Here is a 19,616-nt window from a genome sequence, read left to right as displayed (position 1 = left end):
TATATATGAATGATAATTTTCATTTGCTGATTTTCACAAGTTATATTTGAGACATAACAGTTAAAACCAAACAAACAGAAACCTGAATTTACTAAAGGAGGGTTTACAGCATTCCTGCGCTTCCTGATTCTTCACTTCCGGTGTGAGGCTAACAATGTGATTAGCCAGTTTCCTGTTCCCACCACCATGCCATGCAGTCCCTGTGATCATGAATTCTCTAAAACAAATTCTCTCATAAGTTTAATCATAGGATTTCATCAGCGCAACGGTAATCTAATTATTGTGGCACCTTAAACTCAACAAAAGAACTCAGTCAGGAAGCAGCGAGGCAAGCCACTCCCTGTGTTGTAACATCTTTCAGGCTTGTCACCATCCAGGCAGGAGTGAAGAGATTTTAAAGAGAGACAATCGTGCTGTCTAGCTGTTGAAACAATGAACCCTAAAGAACTAAACTTTCCCAAGGGCTCTCCTATAAGGGAGAGTACAAAGGGCTGAAGCTCTGTGACAGCAAAAGAAGAAATGTGTTGTCCAGGATGACTTCATACAATACTGACAACTTACCTGATGTCTATCTTGTAAAACACATGGCACAGAGATGATGGATGACTGACAGTTAGGACCATACCTTGACCAGGACTGCTTAGCTACGTATACCTCTTATGCTCTGTTTAAATCTAAACCTCATGTTTGTTAGCGTGTTAGTACACTAAAATTGTACTTGGGAGTTACTGGATCCCCCTCCTGTGTATGTGTATGTATCTATGTAAAACAGCTCTGGCTGTCCTAGAACTCATGGAGATCTGTCTGTGCATGCCCATGCCACCATGCCTGGCTTTGACTCCCATTTCTTGCCCTTCACAATGTGAGCACACTGAATAAAGTTCCTTTCTCTACTTTTCACTGTTACTTGTCTCTTCAACTGGTATAACAGGGATCGTGGCCAGGACTACCTGAGCTCAGACCTAGACCAACAACTCCAGCAACACCCTGGATGACTGATAAGAAGCAGCATTTGGCTCCATCCTAAGTACAAACAATTAGTGAAAAATAACTATGCACTGTGCATGTAGGCATTAACACATGGCCAGCATTACCCATGAAACATAGACTGTTAACTTATTCCCACACCTATAAATCACCAAGGTAGACTTGGGCTATAAGAACACACAGGCTTATTAAAACTACATATGAACATTCAGGCCCAAGAAATTATTAAACACACTGGGCTGAGGGAGGGTGCAACACCCTCCTGTATCCCACGAAGGACATCTAACACTGTGAGGGTGCTATGTGTGCACCATGGAACTGACAAACAGAAGAGCCTAATTGTCTCTAGGGCTTCAGTTCAGCGTAATCCCCATTTCCTAAACAGGTCCACTGAACCATGAGTCTTCTGTCCACCACTTTTCCATCTCGACCTGCCCGTCTCTGTGGTCCTGGTTTCTGCAGACTGGCTGGAAGCTGCAGCTCCATTCTCTGCCTCCAGTGGCTTCTCCAACTCAGACCGTGATGCTTTTCAGGCCAAACCTTGCAATTGTCTTTGACTCTTGATTTCTCCTATCCAGAGCATCAGGAAGTCATGCAAATGCTTCCACCAAAATATATCCAACACAAGATTCCCTGGTGCTTCCTCTGTCACCCCATCCTAGACTCACCTGGACCACCCCACAGCCTCTTTAGCGCCCTCCATTTGTACACGTACCCCTTACATACTATGGAGCAGCTGCCAGAGTGACCTACCCACAATGCGCAAGTCAAATCATGTTGGTCTGGCACCCAAGACCTTCTGACACACAACAGGCTGCTACACTTAGGAAAAGTCATGGGTTTTGCAATGTCCCTGCATGATAAGCCCCCAGCCCTGCCCCCGACCCACTCCGAGCTTGTAAAGGCTTTGGAGAGACACCCCTTCACTTGTCCCTCTCTAGGTCATTGCTTTTCTCCAGACACATGCAGCATGCAGTGAGGGCCTGGATTCCTTGCTTTCCCAGGCATGTCTAGCCCCTTTGACAGCACATCACAACACTGTTGTGTCCAAAGTTCACGCAAGAGAACTTTGTAACCACGTGTTTTAAATTGTACAAAAGAAGAGATAGCTTGAATGGTTCAAGTAAGTTTACAAATTTGTGCTGGGCTTAATTCATAGCTCACTGGCCACACACACAGCAGCTCTTTTCTCTTCCCCAGACCTCTTTCCTTGTTTCCGGCTTTGCTATCTCCCTCACTCTCCTCCGAGTTCTTTGTCCATGTGTCACTGCGATCAGAATTTGAGTTGGCAAGTTGCCCTTCCCCACACCCACCATCTACCCTCCATCCCCAGAAGCTTGCCCCCTTTTTCTTTGCTTCCTTCCATTCATTACTTTCTGGAACACTGTACAAATGACCTATTTGTTAGGTCACTCTTTCCCTGTGCAAGAATGGACCTTTATCACAGCACTTCACTTTGTGCCCAATGCTTTTTCCACAAGTGAACTGTGTGTCAACAAAAACACAATGTTTAAAAGATAAAAACCCTATGTAGTAAATAGTTCCTTCATTAGAAAGAATTCAGTGACTCAAAACATTCTGAATTCATGGTGCATAATTTACCAACCTGTAAAAACCCAGTCCCTCAGGCTGGAGAAATGGCTCAGAGGTTAAGAGCACTGGCATGATGGCTCATACCCATCTGTAATGAGATCTGGTACCCTCTTCTGACATGCAGGCAGAACATTATATACATAATAAATAAATAAATCTTAAAAAAAACTAGTCCCTCTATATTTAGCCAATGTAATAATCTGAGTGTGATTATCCTATGCTTTGTTCAAAACTGGCATCAATATGGTTAACAAAAAAACCTGGGATGTAGAGGTAAGAAATCTTAAGGGAAAGATGGCAAGGGCTTTGGCCTGTTGGCTTCAGTTTATGGAGGAGCATCTGGCTTCTCTGCAGGAGCCCCTCATCTGTGTTCTATCACTGTGGGCACAGCTTTTCTTTGCTTCGTGGGGGACAGCTCTGCATGCTGGTAGTCTGGTGAGAAACTCTGGAGACAGCAGCGCCATGATCGGGACATCACTGCTGAAAGACCATTTTATTGTCGAGTTTTGTGGGTCAGGAATCTGGGAGCAGGACCCCACCATGGTGCATGTTCCTGTTGCCTCGTGATGTTCCAGATGTTGCTGGTGGCATCTGCAATGACCTGAACGCTCAGCGGCACTAGACGTCCAGGATGGGACACTCACGAGGCCGGGTGTTGTGCTGGCTGCCATCTGGAACTGTCTGGTTTCCCAAAGACAGATGTGAACTGTGTGGCATTTTCTGACCTAGCCTCAAAATCGCATAATTCCTTTTACCAGTTTCCCAGTTACCAAGGTTGGCCTGGTGAGTCACCAAGTTCACTAAAGCTGGTCCAGTTTTAAGGGGAAAAAGACAGATACTAGCTCTTCATAGGGAGGCCTGTAATTTTTTCTGTGTAAACAGCTTAAGAAGTAGAGCATCCATACAAGCATGAGGCTGAGGGCAAAGTTCTTAACACTCCCATGACAAGCAGAAACCCCAAAGTAGACTTTGTTGTTTTAGGAAGATCAGAAACACCTCAGCAAGCCTCCATGGTTCCACCTTCATAATCCCTCTGGTACCTCCATCTTCCTACCACTTCCAGCATTTGGCAGGTGTGCCAGCAGCTTAGGTCCAGAGCAGTAGCGTTCTATGGATGGCTCATGCACTCCCATGACTACTGTGGGAGAAACGGTCACAATAGGGTGTTACCTGATGGAGGTGGGTCTTGTATCTTATCTGTTGTTTTTATTGGTTAACTAATAAAAAAAAAAACTGTTTGGCCCTAATAGGACAAAAAATTAGGTAGGTGGAATAAACAGACAAAATGCTGGAAAAAGAAAGCCGAGTCAGGCAGCCGCCATGATTCTCCCATTCCAGACAGACACAGGTTAAGATCATTCCTGGTAAGCCATCTTGTGGACTACACAGATTATTAAAAATGGGTTAGATCAATATGTAAGAGTTAGTAAATAAGAGGCTAAAACTAATGGGCCAGGCAACGTTTAAAAGATTACAGTTTCCGTGTAATTATTTCGGGGCATAAGCCAGCCAGGCAGCAGTGAGCCGGGGCGGCAGGAACACAGCCTGCCACTCCATATCAGAACAGAGTGGTGCCCAACGTGATGGACTAAATCCACTTAAAAACCTGAGCCACCTTGTGGACAACACAGATTATTAAAAATGGGTTAGATCAATATGTAAGAGCTAGCCAATAAGAGGCTAAAACTAATGGGCCAGGCAGTGTTTAAAAGAATACAGTTTCCGTGTAATTATTTCGGGGCATAAGCCAGCCAGGCAGCCATGAGCCGGGGCGGCAGGAACACAGCCCGCTGCTCCATATCACAACAGTTACCTACAAGGAGACGCTTCTTCCCTACTGCTAAGCAAAGCTCAGGGACCCAGAGACACGCAATTGCAGCAGGAGCCAAGTTAACACACAGTCTAACGTGCACAGCGATGAGAAATGGTAATGTATCGCAAACACTGGAAAGACATACGATGCAAGCTTACTGGGGCCGTCTCTGAGCTTCAAAAGCACTGTGCTTCGTATGGTTTAGTGGAACCTTATTCTACTGTCTGCTCTCTGGGACAGTCTCCCGCAGCTGGCTGGCCTCCAGTTTCTGGGTGGTTAGGCTCCTTCTGCCTAAACCCTCCAAGTGTTGGGACTAGGAGTGTGTGCTGCCATGCCCAAGTCATTTTCTTCCATAAAGCTGGTTTGATGCTGAGAGGAAAGACAGTGAGATCTAGTTTTGAGAAGCACACAGTAACCTGACTGGCCAGGCCAACATCTTACGGCATTAGCTCAGGATTCAGTTTTCCTGGCTCTGACTCACTGTATCTAACCTCACAAGGTTGAGCTGCAGGCACAGGAGAGCCGGAGCCAGGATCTCTCTTCTCGATGCAGCTCTGTGCAGAGCTATCCTGAGCTACACTAACTGGGGATTCACCAAAGTTTCTCAACTCCAGTAGAGCACTACCCTCCTACACTCCCCTGCCACGGTATGATACGCTAGCACTGGAGGATGGGGCACGGAGAAGGCGCCCACCTTTAAGCCAGACACACAGACAGACAGAGACACAGAAGGACAGACTCTTCTTCATTTTGTCACCTGTAAAATGCAAATGGAAGATAAACTTGAGGGGTGGTACTAGAATTTAAAGATAATGCAGGTAACTTGCCCAGAGCACATGGAATGCCAAGTTAAGTGTGACACAAACACAGACATGTCCTGTACCGTGCCCAGACCAAACAGAACACACACGAAGCAAGCAGCATAACAAGCAAGGGAGATTTTATTATATGCATATTCTCCAAAAAAAGAAAAAAATAACAAAAAAAGCCCCACAAAAACAAACCCACAAATAAAAAAGAACAAAATTTTCAGCCTCTCTGGGATACACAGAGCACAGCATTATATGGAAACACAGCTATACAAGAACAAGTTGAATTACTTTATGTCATCTTTTGCTTCCCAAGTCAATAAAGGCTACAGAATGAAACACTTTAAATTGTTCGTCGATAGAAATTTGCTGTACAATTAAAGTTCAACTTACTCAAAGCGTTATTGTATAGTAAACTGCAGAAAATAGACGAGACATTCAACAATCCGCTCACAATTAACAATTAAACATCAGCTCCTTTTAGAAATTAGCATGTATTACATATTTGTTAAGCCTCCCATTATAATGAGCAGATTGTTTTCATTAATAGTAACTGGATTCTTATCATTTAGGGGATATCAATAGTACTTTAATGAAACACTGATTTTCAAAAATATCTTCTTGGGTCTGAACTGCTCTCCTATTTTCTGTATATCTGGGTCAGTTCTGACAGTTGAATAAATACAGCTGCTAACAAACTGAATCACAGTGAGGGAGAACAAAGTGAGGGGATCTAGAGCTAGTGTTTGTGACGTCTTCTAGGCAGCACGTTAAGAGTAAACTGTTACGATCTAGTGACTACTAAGTAGATTCTACCAACGTACAGGCCTACTGCTATCACTGGGAACAACTAACACAGGACCACTGAAGACCATGATGAGAATAAAGACTTGACATCCCTTCGTTACACACTAGATCTAAGCAGACTCTCCTCTAACCCCGCACTTCTTGATCCTTGTTTTTACACATCAACTTGAGAATTCTGGGATAGGAAAGATGGTAGCTGTTCCTTGAGGAACTATATTAAGTGACCCATTTTGCAACAGAGTCCAAATAAGACAAAAAGCATGCGCCTTACTGTCCCTTCCTCATGTGCCCAGTCAGTAAACTTGAGAATATAATTTTCACCCTCTATAAAAAAATGACCCCATTTGCTACCTGACGTGTAACACACAGGAAGAGAATGGCATGACTATTTTTGAATGACGTGATCACAGGCCCAACTGCGGAACGAAATGCATTGTCAAACAGTCTGCACTCCTTCCTAAGGTCCCCTGCCCTAATTTGCCCTTAAATACAAATTTCTTCCTTAATATCTATTAGCCCCTTAGAAGCTCAAACCAACCTCATGCTCTCTAAGCCACACGGGGTTTTATAACAAGAGGCTTTCTAAATAAAAAATAAAAAAAGCTTGAAAAATATAGAGTTTAATCTACCACAGATGTCCAAAAGTCACATTTTACAGACGTCTTTAGAAAAACAAAAGCACACAGGGCTCAGCACTATTCCACAGGGCAGGACTCCTCAGACCTGTATCCCTTTGCAAGGGCAGAACCACGGACAGGGCAGCCCGAGGAGAACATTCGACATGGCGGTTCCAGAGCATCGCTCAGTCTCCTGTGCAAAGCACACTGGCAACACACGTCTTCCGGAGTGTAAGCGGAATCTGGTGAAGGATCACCAGTTAAGGTGACAAAACACAAAAACTAAAAGGGGCAACACAAACTTTTTGGTCCTACTTCTGAAGACAAGAGCTGTCACTGCAAAGCTAGAACCCAGCATGCCTGGCTGCCTTTCCTTCCCTCATTTGTGTCACAACCATTGAGACATCATAGCTTTACTGCCTCTTAGAAACTATTCCCTGATCTTGATGTAACCCAGCACGGAGCAGCAGTGACATTAGCAAGAGTCACGTAGGTACTGCGGCCATTCACTATTTGGCCTTTAAAGCAGCAGGCCCTTTTCCACTGTCTCCCGCAGTTCTACTGGAGCAGTTCATGTGCTACAGTTAACACAACATACATAAACATCTGAACATTCACTGCAGGCCTTCCAACCCACTTCAGCTCCTCATCCCGGTTATCTGGTCAAAAACTTTGAAAATGCGTTTTATACAACAGCTTTTCCAAACATGAAAAGTGGTTTAGCAGTTAGGGATTACTCTACAAGACCTGACTGATAATTCTGGCAAAGGGCCACCAATTTCTTCCTATGAAACATGAACAACAACTAGTCACAAGTACAGCATACTATAAAAGCTTCAGAGGACTTTTTCTGAGGGGCAGAAGTTGCTACCATATCACGGGACTCATCTTGGGACTACAAATGTATCTGTTAGCAAGACTGGGTTTTTCCACGGACCAGGCTGATGGCATCCATCCCCACCATGCTGGGAGAGCTGGGTTTGCCATGGGTCATGACTAGCTATAAAGAAAAGAAAAAAAATGTCAGGAGGCTTGTACAACAGCACCATAAAAAAGCTTTGTCCACAGAGCAGGTGTGGGAGAGAGGGACAATTGTGGGCTGTCTTGTTGTGTGTCAACTGTAGAGACATACACATGAGAAACAACTGCAGCGAGCCAAAGCCAAGAGCAGATCGTGGCTCGACCTGACGGGAACAGGTACCTTGAAGAGGTTCTTCAGCAACTCGCTGTGGAGAATACTCACTCACATACGGCCAGCCTGGAGGGAGGAAGCTGGAGTTTCTTAACATCCTACCAACTCCCCCGGAGAAAGACAGAAAGCCCTTCCTCCAACATCTGCCTGGACAGCAGAGTGCCCGCAGGGGCTTCCAAGGACCCTCTCATGAGACTCCAGTGTGCTCACAGGTTTGCAGTGAAGTAAGCATTAAGCTTTTTGTTAAAATTTTCCCCCTAAAACCTTCATTTGCTGGATTACTTCCCCTTACCCACTGGTGCGATGTTCATGAGGCAGTTGTGCTGAGGAAATTCTATTCCTTAGGGGACCACCAAGGACGGACCCTTCAGGTGTTATTCCCCACAGATAATTTCCACAAATACCCCAAAAACACACTTAAATATATATTTTTTCTTTTTAAAAATATTGATTTGTTTTTCAGGTGGTTACTGTCCATTTACATGACAGTGGCTGTCGAGCTACATGAAGGGTTTTGTTTTGTGGAAGTCACTGTGCGTGTGCAAGGTGGAGCGGACATCACTCAGCTTCAGCATCAGTGTGGAGAGAATCCAGTTGCCAGGCTGCAGCCCACCACAGGAGTCATATCCCATATCTACAAGGAAGGGACACGGAGAAGGCACACTTACCATGGGCTCTCACTTCAAGAGTAAGCACTGACAGACTTACATACAGATAAAGCAATGGAGGTCACTAACTACACTGAAAACAAATCAGCAGCAACAACAAACAATAACAACAACAAACCCAAACAATAACAACAAAAACACTTCTAGGTAGCATCTTGAAACCTGAAAACAATGTCATAATAGTCTACTATAATGTCTAAGAATATAAAATATTTCCGTTTTACCACTCAACTGAGTTTAAAACATTTACTTCCAAGTTCTGTTTATGAACTGGAGATTAATTAAAATATACGTGATGATTCTTCACAAACTGAAGAGGGTGTAAAGGAACATTAGCCAAGAAGACAGGAAAGGCTGGAGACAGGGATGGGCAAAGATGGAAGCCAGGTGAGAGCTCAGAACCCACAGGACCTAAGGGCACCTGGTCCTCACCATCAGGACCAAACAACACCCAGAGTGACTCCCCTCAGGGTGCAGGAAATCACAGCCATCTGCTCAGTCACCGGGGCTATGAGCAGGCAGGCAGTTGATTCTAGAAAGCAAAGGCAAATGGCAATGGTTTCAGGAGTGTCCTGAAGCCCATTCACAGCGTGAGGATGGCTCTATCTCAAATGAGATGCTAACAGGCCAGCTTACCTTTACCACACGATCTGTCCCACAGGTCACCATTAGTCCCCTTGGAATGTCCATGGACATATGGGATATGTTGTGTTTTCCTTCATGAAATGTTGCTAGAGAAGTCCGACTAACAAAGAGGAAGGATTGTTGAAACATACTGACTGTACCTGAGCTAAAAGAGCAGCAATCCGCCAGCAACATAGGTGGCTGACATACAATAATGGTGTTAACATTCATTTCTAAAAAACATAGCACTGGGGGCTGGAGAGATGGCTGGGCAGTTAAGAGCACTGGCTGCTCTTCCAGTAGGACCTGGGGTCAGTGGAGTCCACCACTGTCTGTAACTGTAGTTCCAGGAGAAATGCCCCTGAACCTCGACCGCCCATAAGAGCTATGAGGCTCCGCTCAGTAGCCCGGAGCACCACTCCCTCCCATCAGCTCCCTGACCATCACACAGGCCTCTGCTGCTACGGCTCTGGCTCAAGAAGACAGGAGAGATAACTGTGATTTTTCTCCTAAGGATCTGCCCACATGAGGGCACTGTGTCTGATGAAGTTATTTCAGAATATCCACAGAAAGCACAGGTCTTTACAGTCTTCTTAGTAACGACATCTGCATGAGTGGCCAAAGGTCAGTTAGCTCAGCGGAGCTGTCCACTGATACAAGAACATGTCTCTGCATCAAGTCCTGTGAGACGGGCCCTAGCCGCTGGACTACCCCTAACCACCCTCACAGTACTCAAAAAAAAACTTGTCCCAGCCAGTGGTGAAGGTTGAGATCAACAGTAGCAACCAAAAGTCACAAAGCTAGGAGAGGAACGTCTCCTCAAAATGGTTTATGTGGGTTGGCAAAATGGCTGAGCAAGTTAAGGCATTTTTCCAGCCGTCTGATTCTTAGGAAGAAGAGACTCTAAGAGACTCTAATAGACTCTACAAGCTGTCCCTGAACTTCCACAGCCAAGCTGTGACACACACGTGCCCAACCCACAAATAAACAAAAGTAATTAAAAACAGACAAAACAGAAATGGTTTATGATGTTCCAAAGAGATATGCACATGGGTAGAAACCTAGATCCTTCCTCAGGCTGTCCTCAATGCCCATCAAACAGAGGGTTGGGACACAGTTAGGCAAATGCCAACGGCACTCACTCTTCGTCTTTGATGGAGTCGTAACAGGAATCACAGACCCGGACCTGGAACTCGAAGCCCATGACTGGGTAGCTGGAGCGCTTGCTGCTGCACTTTCCGCAGACGGCCTTCCCGCACTTCCTGCAGTGATGCTTCCAGGGGAGAGGGAGGCAGGGTTAGTTTTGATTCATGGAAAAGCAGGGAAACAGGACCAGGGAGAATACGCTTCATATACCCCTGATGCTCACTGCACCATCAACTGACACTTGAGACACTCCACAGGCAAGAGTCTCAAAAACATAAACTTCCTTGCTTGCGAGACAACAGCTATGTCTGCTGTTCCATAGTGTTTTGTCTACGATAAGCAACAACATTCAAACCAAACTTAACTTCTTTTAGGAACCCAACTGCTGGAGATGCTAGAAAGAAAAGAGCCTAGAATAATCTGTACAGGCGAATAACGTTCTTTTGACCTTTCAAAGTCTGATCCAGGAAATAAGCTTACTCCAGAACGCTAAAAACCACTCCGATTATTATTACTCTAGCAGACTTTGACCGCTAATCCTCTGGCGACCATTTTTCTCTGTCCTATTAATTATTAATGCATAAGAGTGAAACCCACGCTTCCATGTTTTCTTCAGAAGGAATACCAACTGTACTGTCTTATCCCCACTACACAAGCATCCCACAGACTTGGTTATTTCAGAGTGTTTCAGGGAAATTAGAAATAAAGGAGGCCTAGTCTGGGATGCCAGTCTGGATGGGGCCTTACGGGGCAGTTCTTTGGGTGATAGCAAGCAAAGCTAGTCACACACACACAAATGTTAGGCTAATCCCTCACCACTGACGGTGAATGAAATCACCACACTCTGGGTTAGCTGCCCAAATTCATGCTCGGCCTGAGTGAGCGACCACCTTCGAGGCTGTGCAGGAATGCATCCCACTGCAGGCCTTAGGCATCACATGGGCGAGCGAGCATCTCGTGCTATCAGTAACTCAGTAATAGGCTCCTGGGGGCATGCTTCTTAACTTAAAAAAGTGTAAGAGAGATTTGAGAGAGCCTTAATAAAAATGTTCCAGGTGTATTTATACTGGCACAACAGGAATGGATGAACTGATAGTCACAGGGTCAGAGAGCGCCCTGGGAAGGGCCATTACTTACCTGCTAGTGACAGCTTAAGACTCATCGAATTTCCTCATTGTTCTAATTTTATTCTTGGCTAATATGAAACACTGACTCTAATAAGAAATAATGCCAAATGCAAGCAATTCCCACAGTTTCACAACAGATTCTGCAGCGTCTCAAGGCACCTCTAGCTTTCTAATTCAAGACAAGCAGATGAGCAGTTAGGGAAAAGGTCTGTCCGGCCCCAGGACAGGCTGTGCTCGTTATCAGTTACACAGCAGCAAGAGAAACAATAGAGGAATCAACTGCGTTTGTAAGAGCAAAGCATGATTTTCTAAAAACCCAAATTAGTGATAAAGATGACGAGACACAGAATCCTTAGAGGGTGAGGAAACACTAGCTACTGACCTGTCTCAACCCCAGCGTCTTCGTGTCCCACATCTGCTTTATATTCCAGAAGAAGGGCTGCTCACACTTCTGACAGGAGTCACTTTCCAGCCACTGGGGAGCCTAGGGGCAGCACAGAGTTCAGACATGAGTACAGACTTCTACAACTTTCTAGAGTTAATATTTCTTTTAAATTCCACAATGCATTTTAGCTGAGGTTGCCATGAGCAATACCATGGTATACAGATTTTTCTGTTGCTGTTTTTATGTTTGGTCAGTTTTAGGAGACAGTCTCACTGTATAGTTTGGCTGGCCTGGAACTTGTAACAACCCTCCCGTCTCTGCCTCTCAAGAGCTACAAGCATAGGTGTGTACCACCATACCTGACTCACGCTTGAATTCTGACTAATCGTAACCATTTTAACAGTGCTTACAGAGTTGTTCAAATTGTACCTGCAGATAAGAAAATACTTTGACTCTTTAAGGATGGTTGTATATATTTCTTTTTCATGCTAAAATTACTTGAAATCTATATCCACTTGAATAAAACCCATTTCTTGTGCAACCTGAACTATCTCTTATAGGGCCACTGTAAGACAGACCAACAAAATAGAAACTTCTAGTTGTTCTGTGTGGGCATCATGCCAGACAGACTAACTACCACTCCCTGGACTGCCTAGTCCTCAGGATCAGGTCCACTCCTCATCTGAATCCTGTGTCCTCACTGGACAGCGAACTCTGCTGACCAGTGAGTGTGCTGTCACCATACACTGGCAGCTGCCACACAGCCCTTCCCAGTGCTGTTTCATGGGGGCTTCAGACCATGGTGCTGGAGAATGACAGCTAAGCTCTGGTCTCTGAGAGCCATGGACTAAGACTGAGTATTACTTTGCTGAACTAGGGGCAGAGGAGCACAGGGGAATATAAAATATACTTTTAGTACCTTGAGATAGAAAACTATAATCAGTGCAGAAATAGGGTTGGAACAAACTTTAATATAAGAAAATCCTTAACTTAATTTTGTTAATACACGAAGTCGGTGTTAAACCCTAAGTTATTATGAGTCACGTGGCTTCGTGACAGCTGTACAAAGAGGAAAGGGGTTGTCCGCACTGAGAAGAGCAAAGAAGAGCAAGGCAGGGCCAAGGACAATGCTGAGCACTTGCCCAGGATGGAACGGTCCTGGGTTTGATCCCAGCATGATGAAGTCAGATGTGGCGATGCATGCCTGTGTCCGAGTGCTCAGGCGGTGAAGCCAAGGAAGACCCAGAGGTCAAGGCCATGCTCGGCTACACACACAGACTCCCGGGCTGGTGTGAGTTACAGGAGACTCTGTCTTAAGAAAGCGCACAATGAGGGGACGGTGAACCAGGGCCTAAGCACCCACACTTAGCAAATGCTCTACCATTCAGTAACACCCTCAGCTCGGAGAAGAGGATATTAACTAAGCACTATGACATCTACATCTTCTCTGCATCCTGTTCCGTCTGTCTAATATGAACAAAGAAAGTGCAAGAATAACCGCACTTGATCCTATTCTATTTGGATGCACACCTTCCTAAGCCTGGATGGAGGGGGGGGGGAGGGCCTTGGACTTCCCACAGGGCAGGGTACCTTGCCCTCTCTTAGGACTGGAGGAGGAAGGGTGAGTGGGGGAGCGGGAGGGAAGTGGGAGGAGGGAAGGAAGTGGAAATTTTGATTCCTATTATTTATAAAGTAATAAAAAATTATCAGAGGAAAAAAGAATAATCCCACTTTATTATGGCCACTAAGTGCTAACTCATCTACACTGTACTGATGCGTACAGTACCACACATTCTGAAGTCTGCTTGCTTAAACATTCTCTAAGTACTGTTACTTGTTCATTCATACTTCATATACTCACTCCCAAAAAGGAACAGTCCTGATTACAAACCGGAAGGGAATCAAACATGCTCTATTCTGGGAGGGGATGATGGCCACAGAGAGTTAATAGCCTTGGGGGGCTAGGAATAGTCTAGCCAAGATGAACAGGTGACTTCCAGAGACACTGTGGGTGAGCAGAATGGACTGGAGAACTGCCCTTCTTCCTCTGGGCCCGGCTAAGGAAGACCTGAACACTCTATGGATCCCTGGCAGGGTCAGACCTCGCAGATAGCAGGCTGCTCACCTTAGCACTGCAAGTCCTTAGCTAGAAAAAAGTTAGTATCTACTAAAAATAAAGCCTCTTTGGGTACAAACTGCTTTACCCCTCTTCCAGAGATGACTAACAGGAAGCCATCTCCGCCACACAGGAAGCACCTTGACAGGCAGGACAGTATTTTCCTTTTCCTACATGTGCAACTGAAGTTCACAATTATGTCACCTAAAGGAGGGGTACTACTCCCACTTTCTGACTGCATTTTCTGAAAGAATGCACCAAGGAAAACAAAGGTGTGTTGAGATCGGGGTGCTTCAACCTGTGAGAGCATCCCAGCAGTTATCCCTGGTCAAACAGGAAATGCATCCTCCCTCTCACCTCTGCTCTCTCAGAACAGGACTGGGGAAGGAAGGACCAAGAACCCAGGACATCGAACAGCACGTCAGCTGTTCTTGCTGATACAACCAGCGGCTGAGGAATGCAGAGCACAGCCCTGAGAGACCTTTGCAAGGGAAGAGCCTTCATGGAGCCATGCAAAGCTGGTGCTACACTATGTTGTACAATTCACCACTCCAAGCCTTACCAAAAGATTTTTAGAATGTGCCAAACTAGAAGTCAAACTGCAGCCATGTAACCAGAGTTTCCTGTTTGGCTTGCCACACAAGGCTGCCAGGAAACTTAGCAATTAGAACGCCTCTGCATTAGGATCACATATTATCAGCTATGGGGCAGTCTGTTTTCTTCAACTTGCCCACACGTTTCTTGTGGGTAGGAAGCTGAAAACAAGTTTGTCGCTACTGCTTCCTATAGACAACTTCCTGATTAGCACTTAAGGGACACACTAAAAACCCAAATCTACGCAGTGAGAACCACGGTTATTATGAGGCAACACAAAGCAGAGCCACTCATAGAAGCTTCCAGGGGACTTTGGATTAACACGGCACCCACATGGGGTGCACTGAACTGCACAATGACCTACAGGACAGTATAGGAAACACATGTGACATCATGTAAGATAATACCTGCTACAGTGCAGCATCAAAAAGGATTCACCAACACTGGGGAGATGGCCCAGTGAGTAAGAGCCTTGCAGTACAAGCGTGAGGATCTGAACCGATTCCCAGAATTCTAGTAAACATCACACAGAGTTACACATCTGTAACTCCAGTGAGGGGTGGTCAACAAAGAGACAGGATTGCTTGCGCTTGCTGTCCAGCCAGCCTAGGCAAAAACCATGAACTCCACGTTCAGTGAGAGACCCGTCTCAAGGGGACAAAGCAAAGGGAAGAGAGTAGGGCATAAGTCAGTACACACACAACACAACACACACATGTACACATAATTCAAAAACCATAGAACATCAAAACACATCTACCATATGTTCCCCTAAGTTGCCAGACTGTGTGGCCACTCCGTGGTGAAAGCTTGGTGAAGGTCCCTTTAAGTGAAACACTCCTTCCCATCCATCGCCCTTCTGAATCCACTTCTGCTATCAACATCACAAGCCACAGCTGTCACTGAGCAAAGACGGACTGCCCCGGTCCTAGCAGAGATGAGCAGGAAATCCCGCCTGGAAACCATCTGATGACAGCTATAAAAAGCCTCTGGATGTACACATCCCTCCCCCGGAATCTATTTTCAGAAATTTGCATGGGGCGAGTAAGTGAAGAACCGCACACGGACAAGGTCGAGCGCACTCACTGCAGTGTGCCCTAAAATAAAAGGATGACGGGAGCCTGCACAGACAGTTAACAGCACTAAAGAAATGGAAGAGGCCTAGACATCACCCTAGGAAATGATCTCACTGTGGAGAAGAGAAAGCAGACACCCAGAGACTAAGGGACTTATGTAAACAAGGCTTCACACCTAGTTAAGTGGCTCAATGAAATCTAAAAATCAGGTTGCCAAAAAAGAAACCGGTTATCAGCATGGACTCACTGGGAGAGTGCAGCACAAGATAGAAGCAGAGAAGAGAGGCACAGTTTTCCTGCAATGACCATCGCCTAGCTCTGTCCTGCGACATCCTTCTCGGAGCTTCCAAACTGAAATGCTCCGGACTTGCACGAATACTTCAAAAGGCCTCCATGGGCCCATCCCTGGATGAGTTAGAAAGCTGCTGGCTGCAAAGAGTCCTCCCGTTATTCAACCTAAACACTGCCCATTAACACCAGAAAGTCTCACCCGGGGCAGGTTATGGCACGGCAGAGAGGGCTGAAGAGATGGTTGAGCCAGCAAGGTGCTCCCTATGAGTTCAGAACCTAGGCACTTACACAAAAAGCCAGGCAGATGGTATATGCCTGTCATCCCACTGCTGAGAAGGTAGAGGCTTGGGTTCCTGGGGCTTGCTGCCTGGCCAGGCTAGTGAAATCTGTGAGCGCCAGCCTTAGTGTCTCCACCACTAAGATGGAGGAGAGTAAGAAGAAAGCTCTGCACCCATGCACACACAAGAACACAATAGATACACATCACACTTACACACATGCAAATAAAATAGGTTAATGTCTAAAATTTAAAAGAACTTTGTTAGACAATAATTCACAGATGGAGCCGTGAGAAAGGGGGGATTGTTTATTCGACTGCCAACCTGCAAGGTGGAAAACTGAGCAGTCAGAAAAGGGCTCTCCTCTGACCTGCCGGCCATGTTCTTGCTTCTTACCTCTTCTCTGCTAACGTCCATGTTCCACACTGCAATTCCGCCATCTGAGGAGCAGGAGACAAGCTGCCTCGTGAACTGCAGGTAGCACAGTGACTGCACCCTGTCGCTGCAAACGGAGCACAAGTCACACGTCAACACAGAACACCTGGGAACGCCCCACCAGAACTCAGCCCTCTCTACTCTATTATGGGGGTTACTTTAGCACTCACTACCCAGGTCTCACTCTCTATAACATAAATGCTGCTCCTTTTGAATCTGTCATCAAAACTGCAAGTCAGAGAAGGGTAAGAACTGCAGTTTTCTGTGGCCATCACCATAATCTCTCTTTCACACAGTTTATTTACTTGTGAAAACAAAACAGAATATAACTCTTACTGGAAAGCAGTTCATATGCAAAAGTAGAGAGGCCACGAGGGCCATGAACAGTCACCTCTCATGCAGCCACAGGGGACTCACGTGCACACGTAGGGAGAACTCTGCCCTCTTCCCAAAGGCTCTCGGACCTGGATGCCACGCAATCTCCTGACCTGGTAACTTTTGCACCTTTTTCCTGGCTAAGTTTCAACTTGATTGTAATTGCAGTAAACAATTATGGCCTGAGCAGCATCAAGGAAGAAAGAAAACCACAGTGAAGGAGCAAAGAAAGGGATCCTTTTTCACAGGCTGGACAAGCAGCCCAAAGTATTACAACATCAAAGCTTAAGGGACTTGGCTACTGATGCACCTGTTACTTTCTAATGAGACATATTTTAGGGTTTAATAGACCACTTATGTCCCCAGCTCAGGAGGAGCCCCGTACTTTAATACAATCTGCCATGGTCAAAGTTCTTGCCTCCAGTCTCCGATCCATGGTGCTTTAAGTAGGTATTTCAACAGGGCCACTCCTTGGGAGAAGAGTGGTGACGTCTTTACACTAACAAGGAAGAACACGTCACACTCCATTTTGCTTTGACTCAGGACAAAAGCAATGAAAATGAAGGCAGGAGGGAAGAGCAGTGCCCTCCTTTCCTGACTCAGACCTCCATCCCCTAATGGTCACGTACTGGTGGCCCTGAAGGAGAAGTGTTCGGCCTTTCCGTCCCCCGATGTCCCACATGATGATGCTGTTGTCGGATGCTCCTGAGAAGAGTAACCGCTGAATGGGGTCCCACCAAAGGCAGGCGACACTACCTAGGCACGTGAGAGAAGGGTCAGACAGAACTCAGCATCAGGACACGTGTGCGACGGGAAAACCCAACTGCCAGCCGGACCTTTGAATAAAACATCTACCTCTGTCGTAAAAGGGTCATTCAAACCACATCCTCACAAGTCACGGAGAAAACATTGCAAGTCCATCATCCAAAGTTGGAAGATGAGGGTGTGACTGTGAGACGCACAGCTCTGAATTCAAAGGGTTTAAAGTTTGTCCTTGCAGGCAGCTCCACGGGCTGCGGCGTCTCTTTTTAACCATCTTATATCTCTGGTGAGTGAGAAAAGGGTTCTGTGCACCTGGGAACTTCTGGGACTTCCAGAGACTTGTGAGTTGCTTACTTCCTGCATCTTAATGAGCCTTCCTTCTATGTACTACCTGTCATGAGTCATATGGACTTTCAGTGATGCAACTGTCTTTGAGTTACCCCTGCTCCTGTAAGGTAACCCCCTCATCCATATTCCTGGGAGTAACCCCAATAAACTCATTGGTACACCAAAAAAAATTTTTTTTTGTTGCCACCAATAATTTATAAAGCAGCTAGATATAAAACATCAGTTCAGAAAACTTCTGGAGAGAAAAAAATGTCAAGAAAAATACCTGTAGTTTACTGTGGGTATTTTATTACAATATAAATCTAGGTTATTCCAGACTCATGAGACTTTATAGAAATTTACCCTAGGATGCTTTTATCTCTAAAAATTAAATTAATGCCTCAAGAAAAAAAACAATGCTGCAGGGATACAAAATAAATATACCAAAGTAGTTCACCTTAAAAAAAAAAATTCCAACCTTACATTTCACACTCTAGCTAGCTTATCAAATTGAATGGCCCTGGGAGAATGTTTTGTTTCTAAAGATTTCTCTTGCAGGAGTGTCTTCCACCACTACTACTGACCTGGGAAACAACTGCTAACAAAAAGTAATGCTGAACCTGCGACACAAACAGTTCTCCTGGAGGGACACAGAAACCTGTGACACACACAAACAGTTCTCCTGGAGGGACACAGAAACTAGTGAAGCCACCTTTACTAGCAGTTAAGAAAAGTCAGTTTCTCACATAAACCTCAAAACAAAAGTGAAAACAAAACAAAAAAGTCCTCTGCAAAATGAGCTTTGGCCCCATCTGTTTTTTATGAATTCTGTTGGGTCCTGTGCCCCTCGTGTTTCAGTGACCTAAATATCAGATACAGATGATCTGACAGGAAAACCACTAAGTCATCTGAGGGCAGCTCAGCAGGAGCTCTGCTTCTCTGCGACAGCTTCCTTATCCGTTTCTCTTTTCACCTTTCCCCCAGAGTCCCTGACCTCAGAAGGTCTATTTCATCCAAACAACTTAGCTAGAAAGTGTATGATACATCCAACTTGTTGCACTTGAACACCTAAATACCATCTTAAATAAACACACTATTGAGCCTCTCAACAAATGTTCAGTTCTCTAGTCTAAGCTAGAGACCTCAAAGTCCCAAACCAGGATTCACACAAATGGGATCCAACCACTTGAATACAAATAAATAAATAAACAAATAAACCCACATTGCATTTCAGCTCCATGGTCAATGAAATCAACGTGTCACTCACACATATATAAAAAGTTTCCCGTCCTCCACCGAGCCCCACCGCCACAATGTGCTACAGACGCAGGGAGTTTTATATTATGATTCACTCTCCCAGGTCATTAGCCAGTGCCTGGTGACCAAGTATAAGGCTGAGCAGCCCACAGTGGTTCTCTAATTGTACTGCTCTGGAAACTCATAAAATAAACAGAACAGTAATGAGAACTCTTCCAAAGGTCTGTTTAACATGGTCTGGGGGACTGGAGAGATGGCTCAGCGGTTAAGAGCATTGCCTGCTCTTCCAAAGGTCCTGAGTTCAATTCCCAGCAACCACATGGTGGCTCACAACCAT

General features: G+C 45.4%; 1 protein-coding gene across 2 annotated transcripts in view; it reads right to left on the bottom strand.

Annotated features, from left to right (window-relative positions):
* Positions 1 to 5,312: 5,312 nt before the first annotated feature.
* Wdfy1 (WD repeat and FYVE domain containing 1) overlaps positions 5,313 to 19,616 on the bottom strand; it is a 56,354-nt gene continuing 42,050 nt past the window's right edge. The window contains exons 7-12 of one of the 2 annotated variants that reach the window (XM_005361540.3): positions 17,563 to 17,689; positions 16,520 to 16,625; positions 11,766 to 11,867; positions 10,253 to 10,383; positions 9,123 to 9,231; positions 5,313 to 8,452 (exon numbers count right to left, since the gene is read on the bottom strand). In XM_005361540.3, coding sequence (XP_005361597.1) covers positions 8,393 to 8,452; positions 9,123 to 9,231; positions 10,253 to 10,383; positions 11,766 to 11,867; positions 16,520 to 16,625; positions 17,563 to 17,689 — 635 coding nt within the window. In that variant the 3' untranslated portion in view covers positions 5,313 to 8,392. Of the gene's footprint in view, positions 8,453 to 9,122; positions 9,232 to 9,383; positions 9,717 to 10,252; positions 10,384 to 11,765; positions 11,868 to 16,519; positions 16,626 to 17,562; positions 17,690 to 19,616 lie in introns of those variants that run through there. The other variant, XM_026786295.1, reaches the window with a different exon arrangement.

The sequence above is a fragment of the Microtus ochrogaster genome, linkage group LG4 (genome assembly GCF_000317375.1).
Source record: "Microtus ochrogaster isolate Prairie Vole_2 linkage group LG4, MicOch1.0, whole genome shotgun sequence".
In the NCBI taxonomy this organism is placed as follows: domain Eukaryota; kingdom Metazoa; phylum Chordata; class Mammalia; order Rodentia; family Cricetidae; genus Microtus; species Microtus ochrogaster.
Note: the sequence above shows the minus strand (reverse complement) of the source record. Positions and strands in the feature narration are given on the sequence as shown.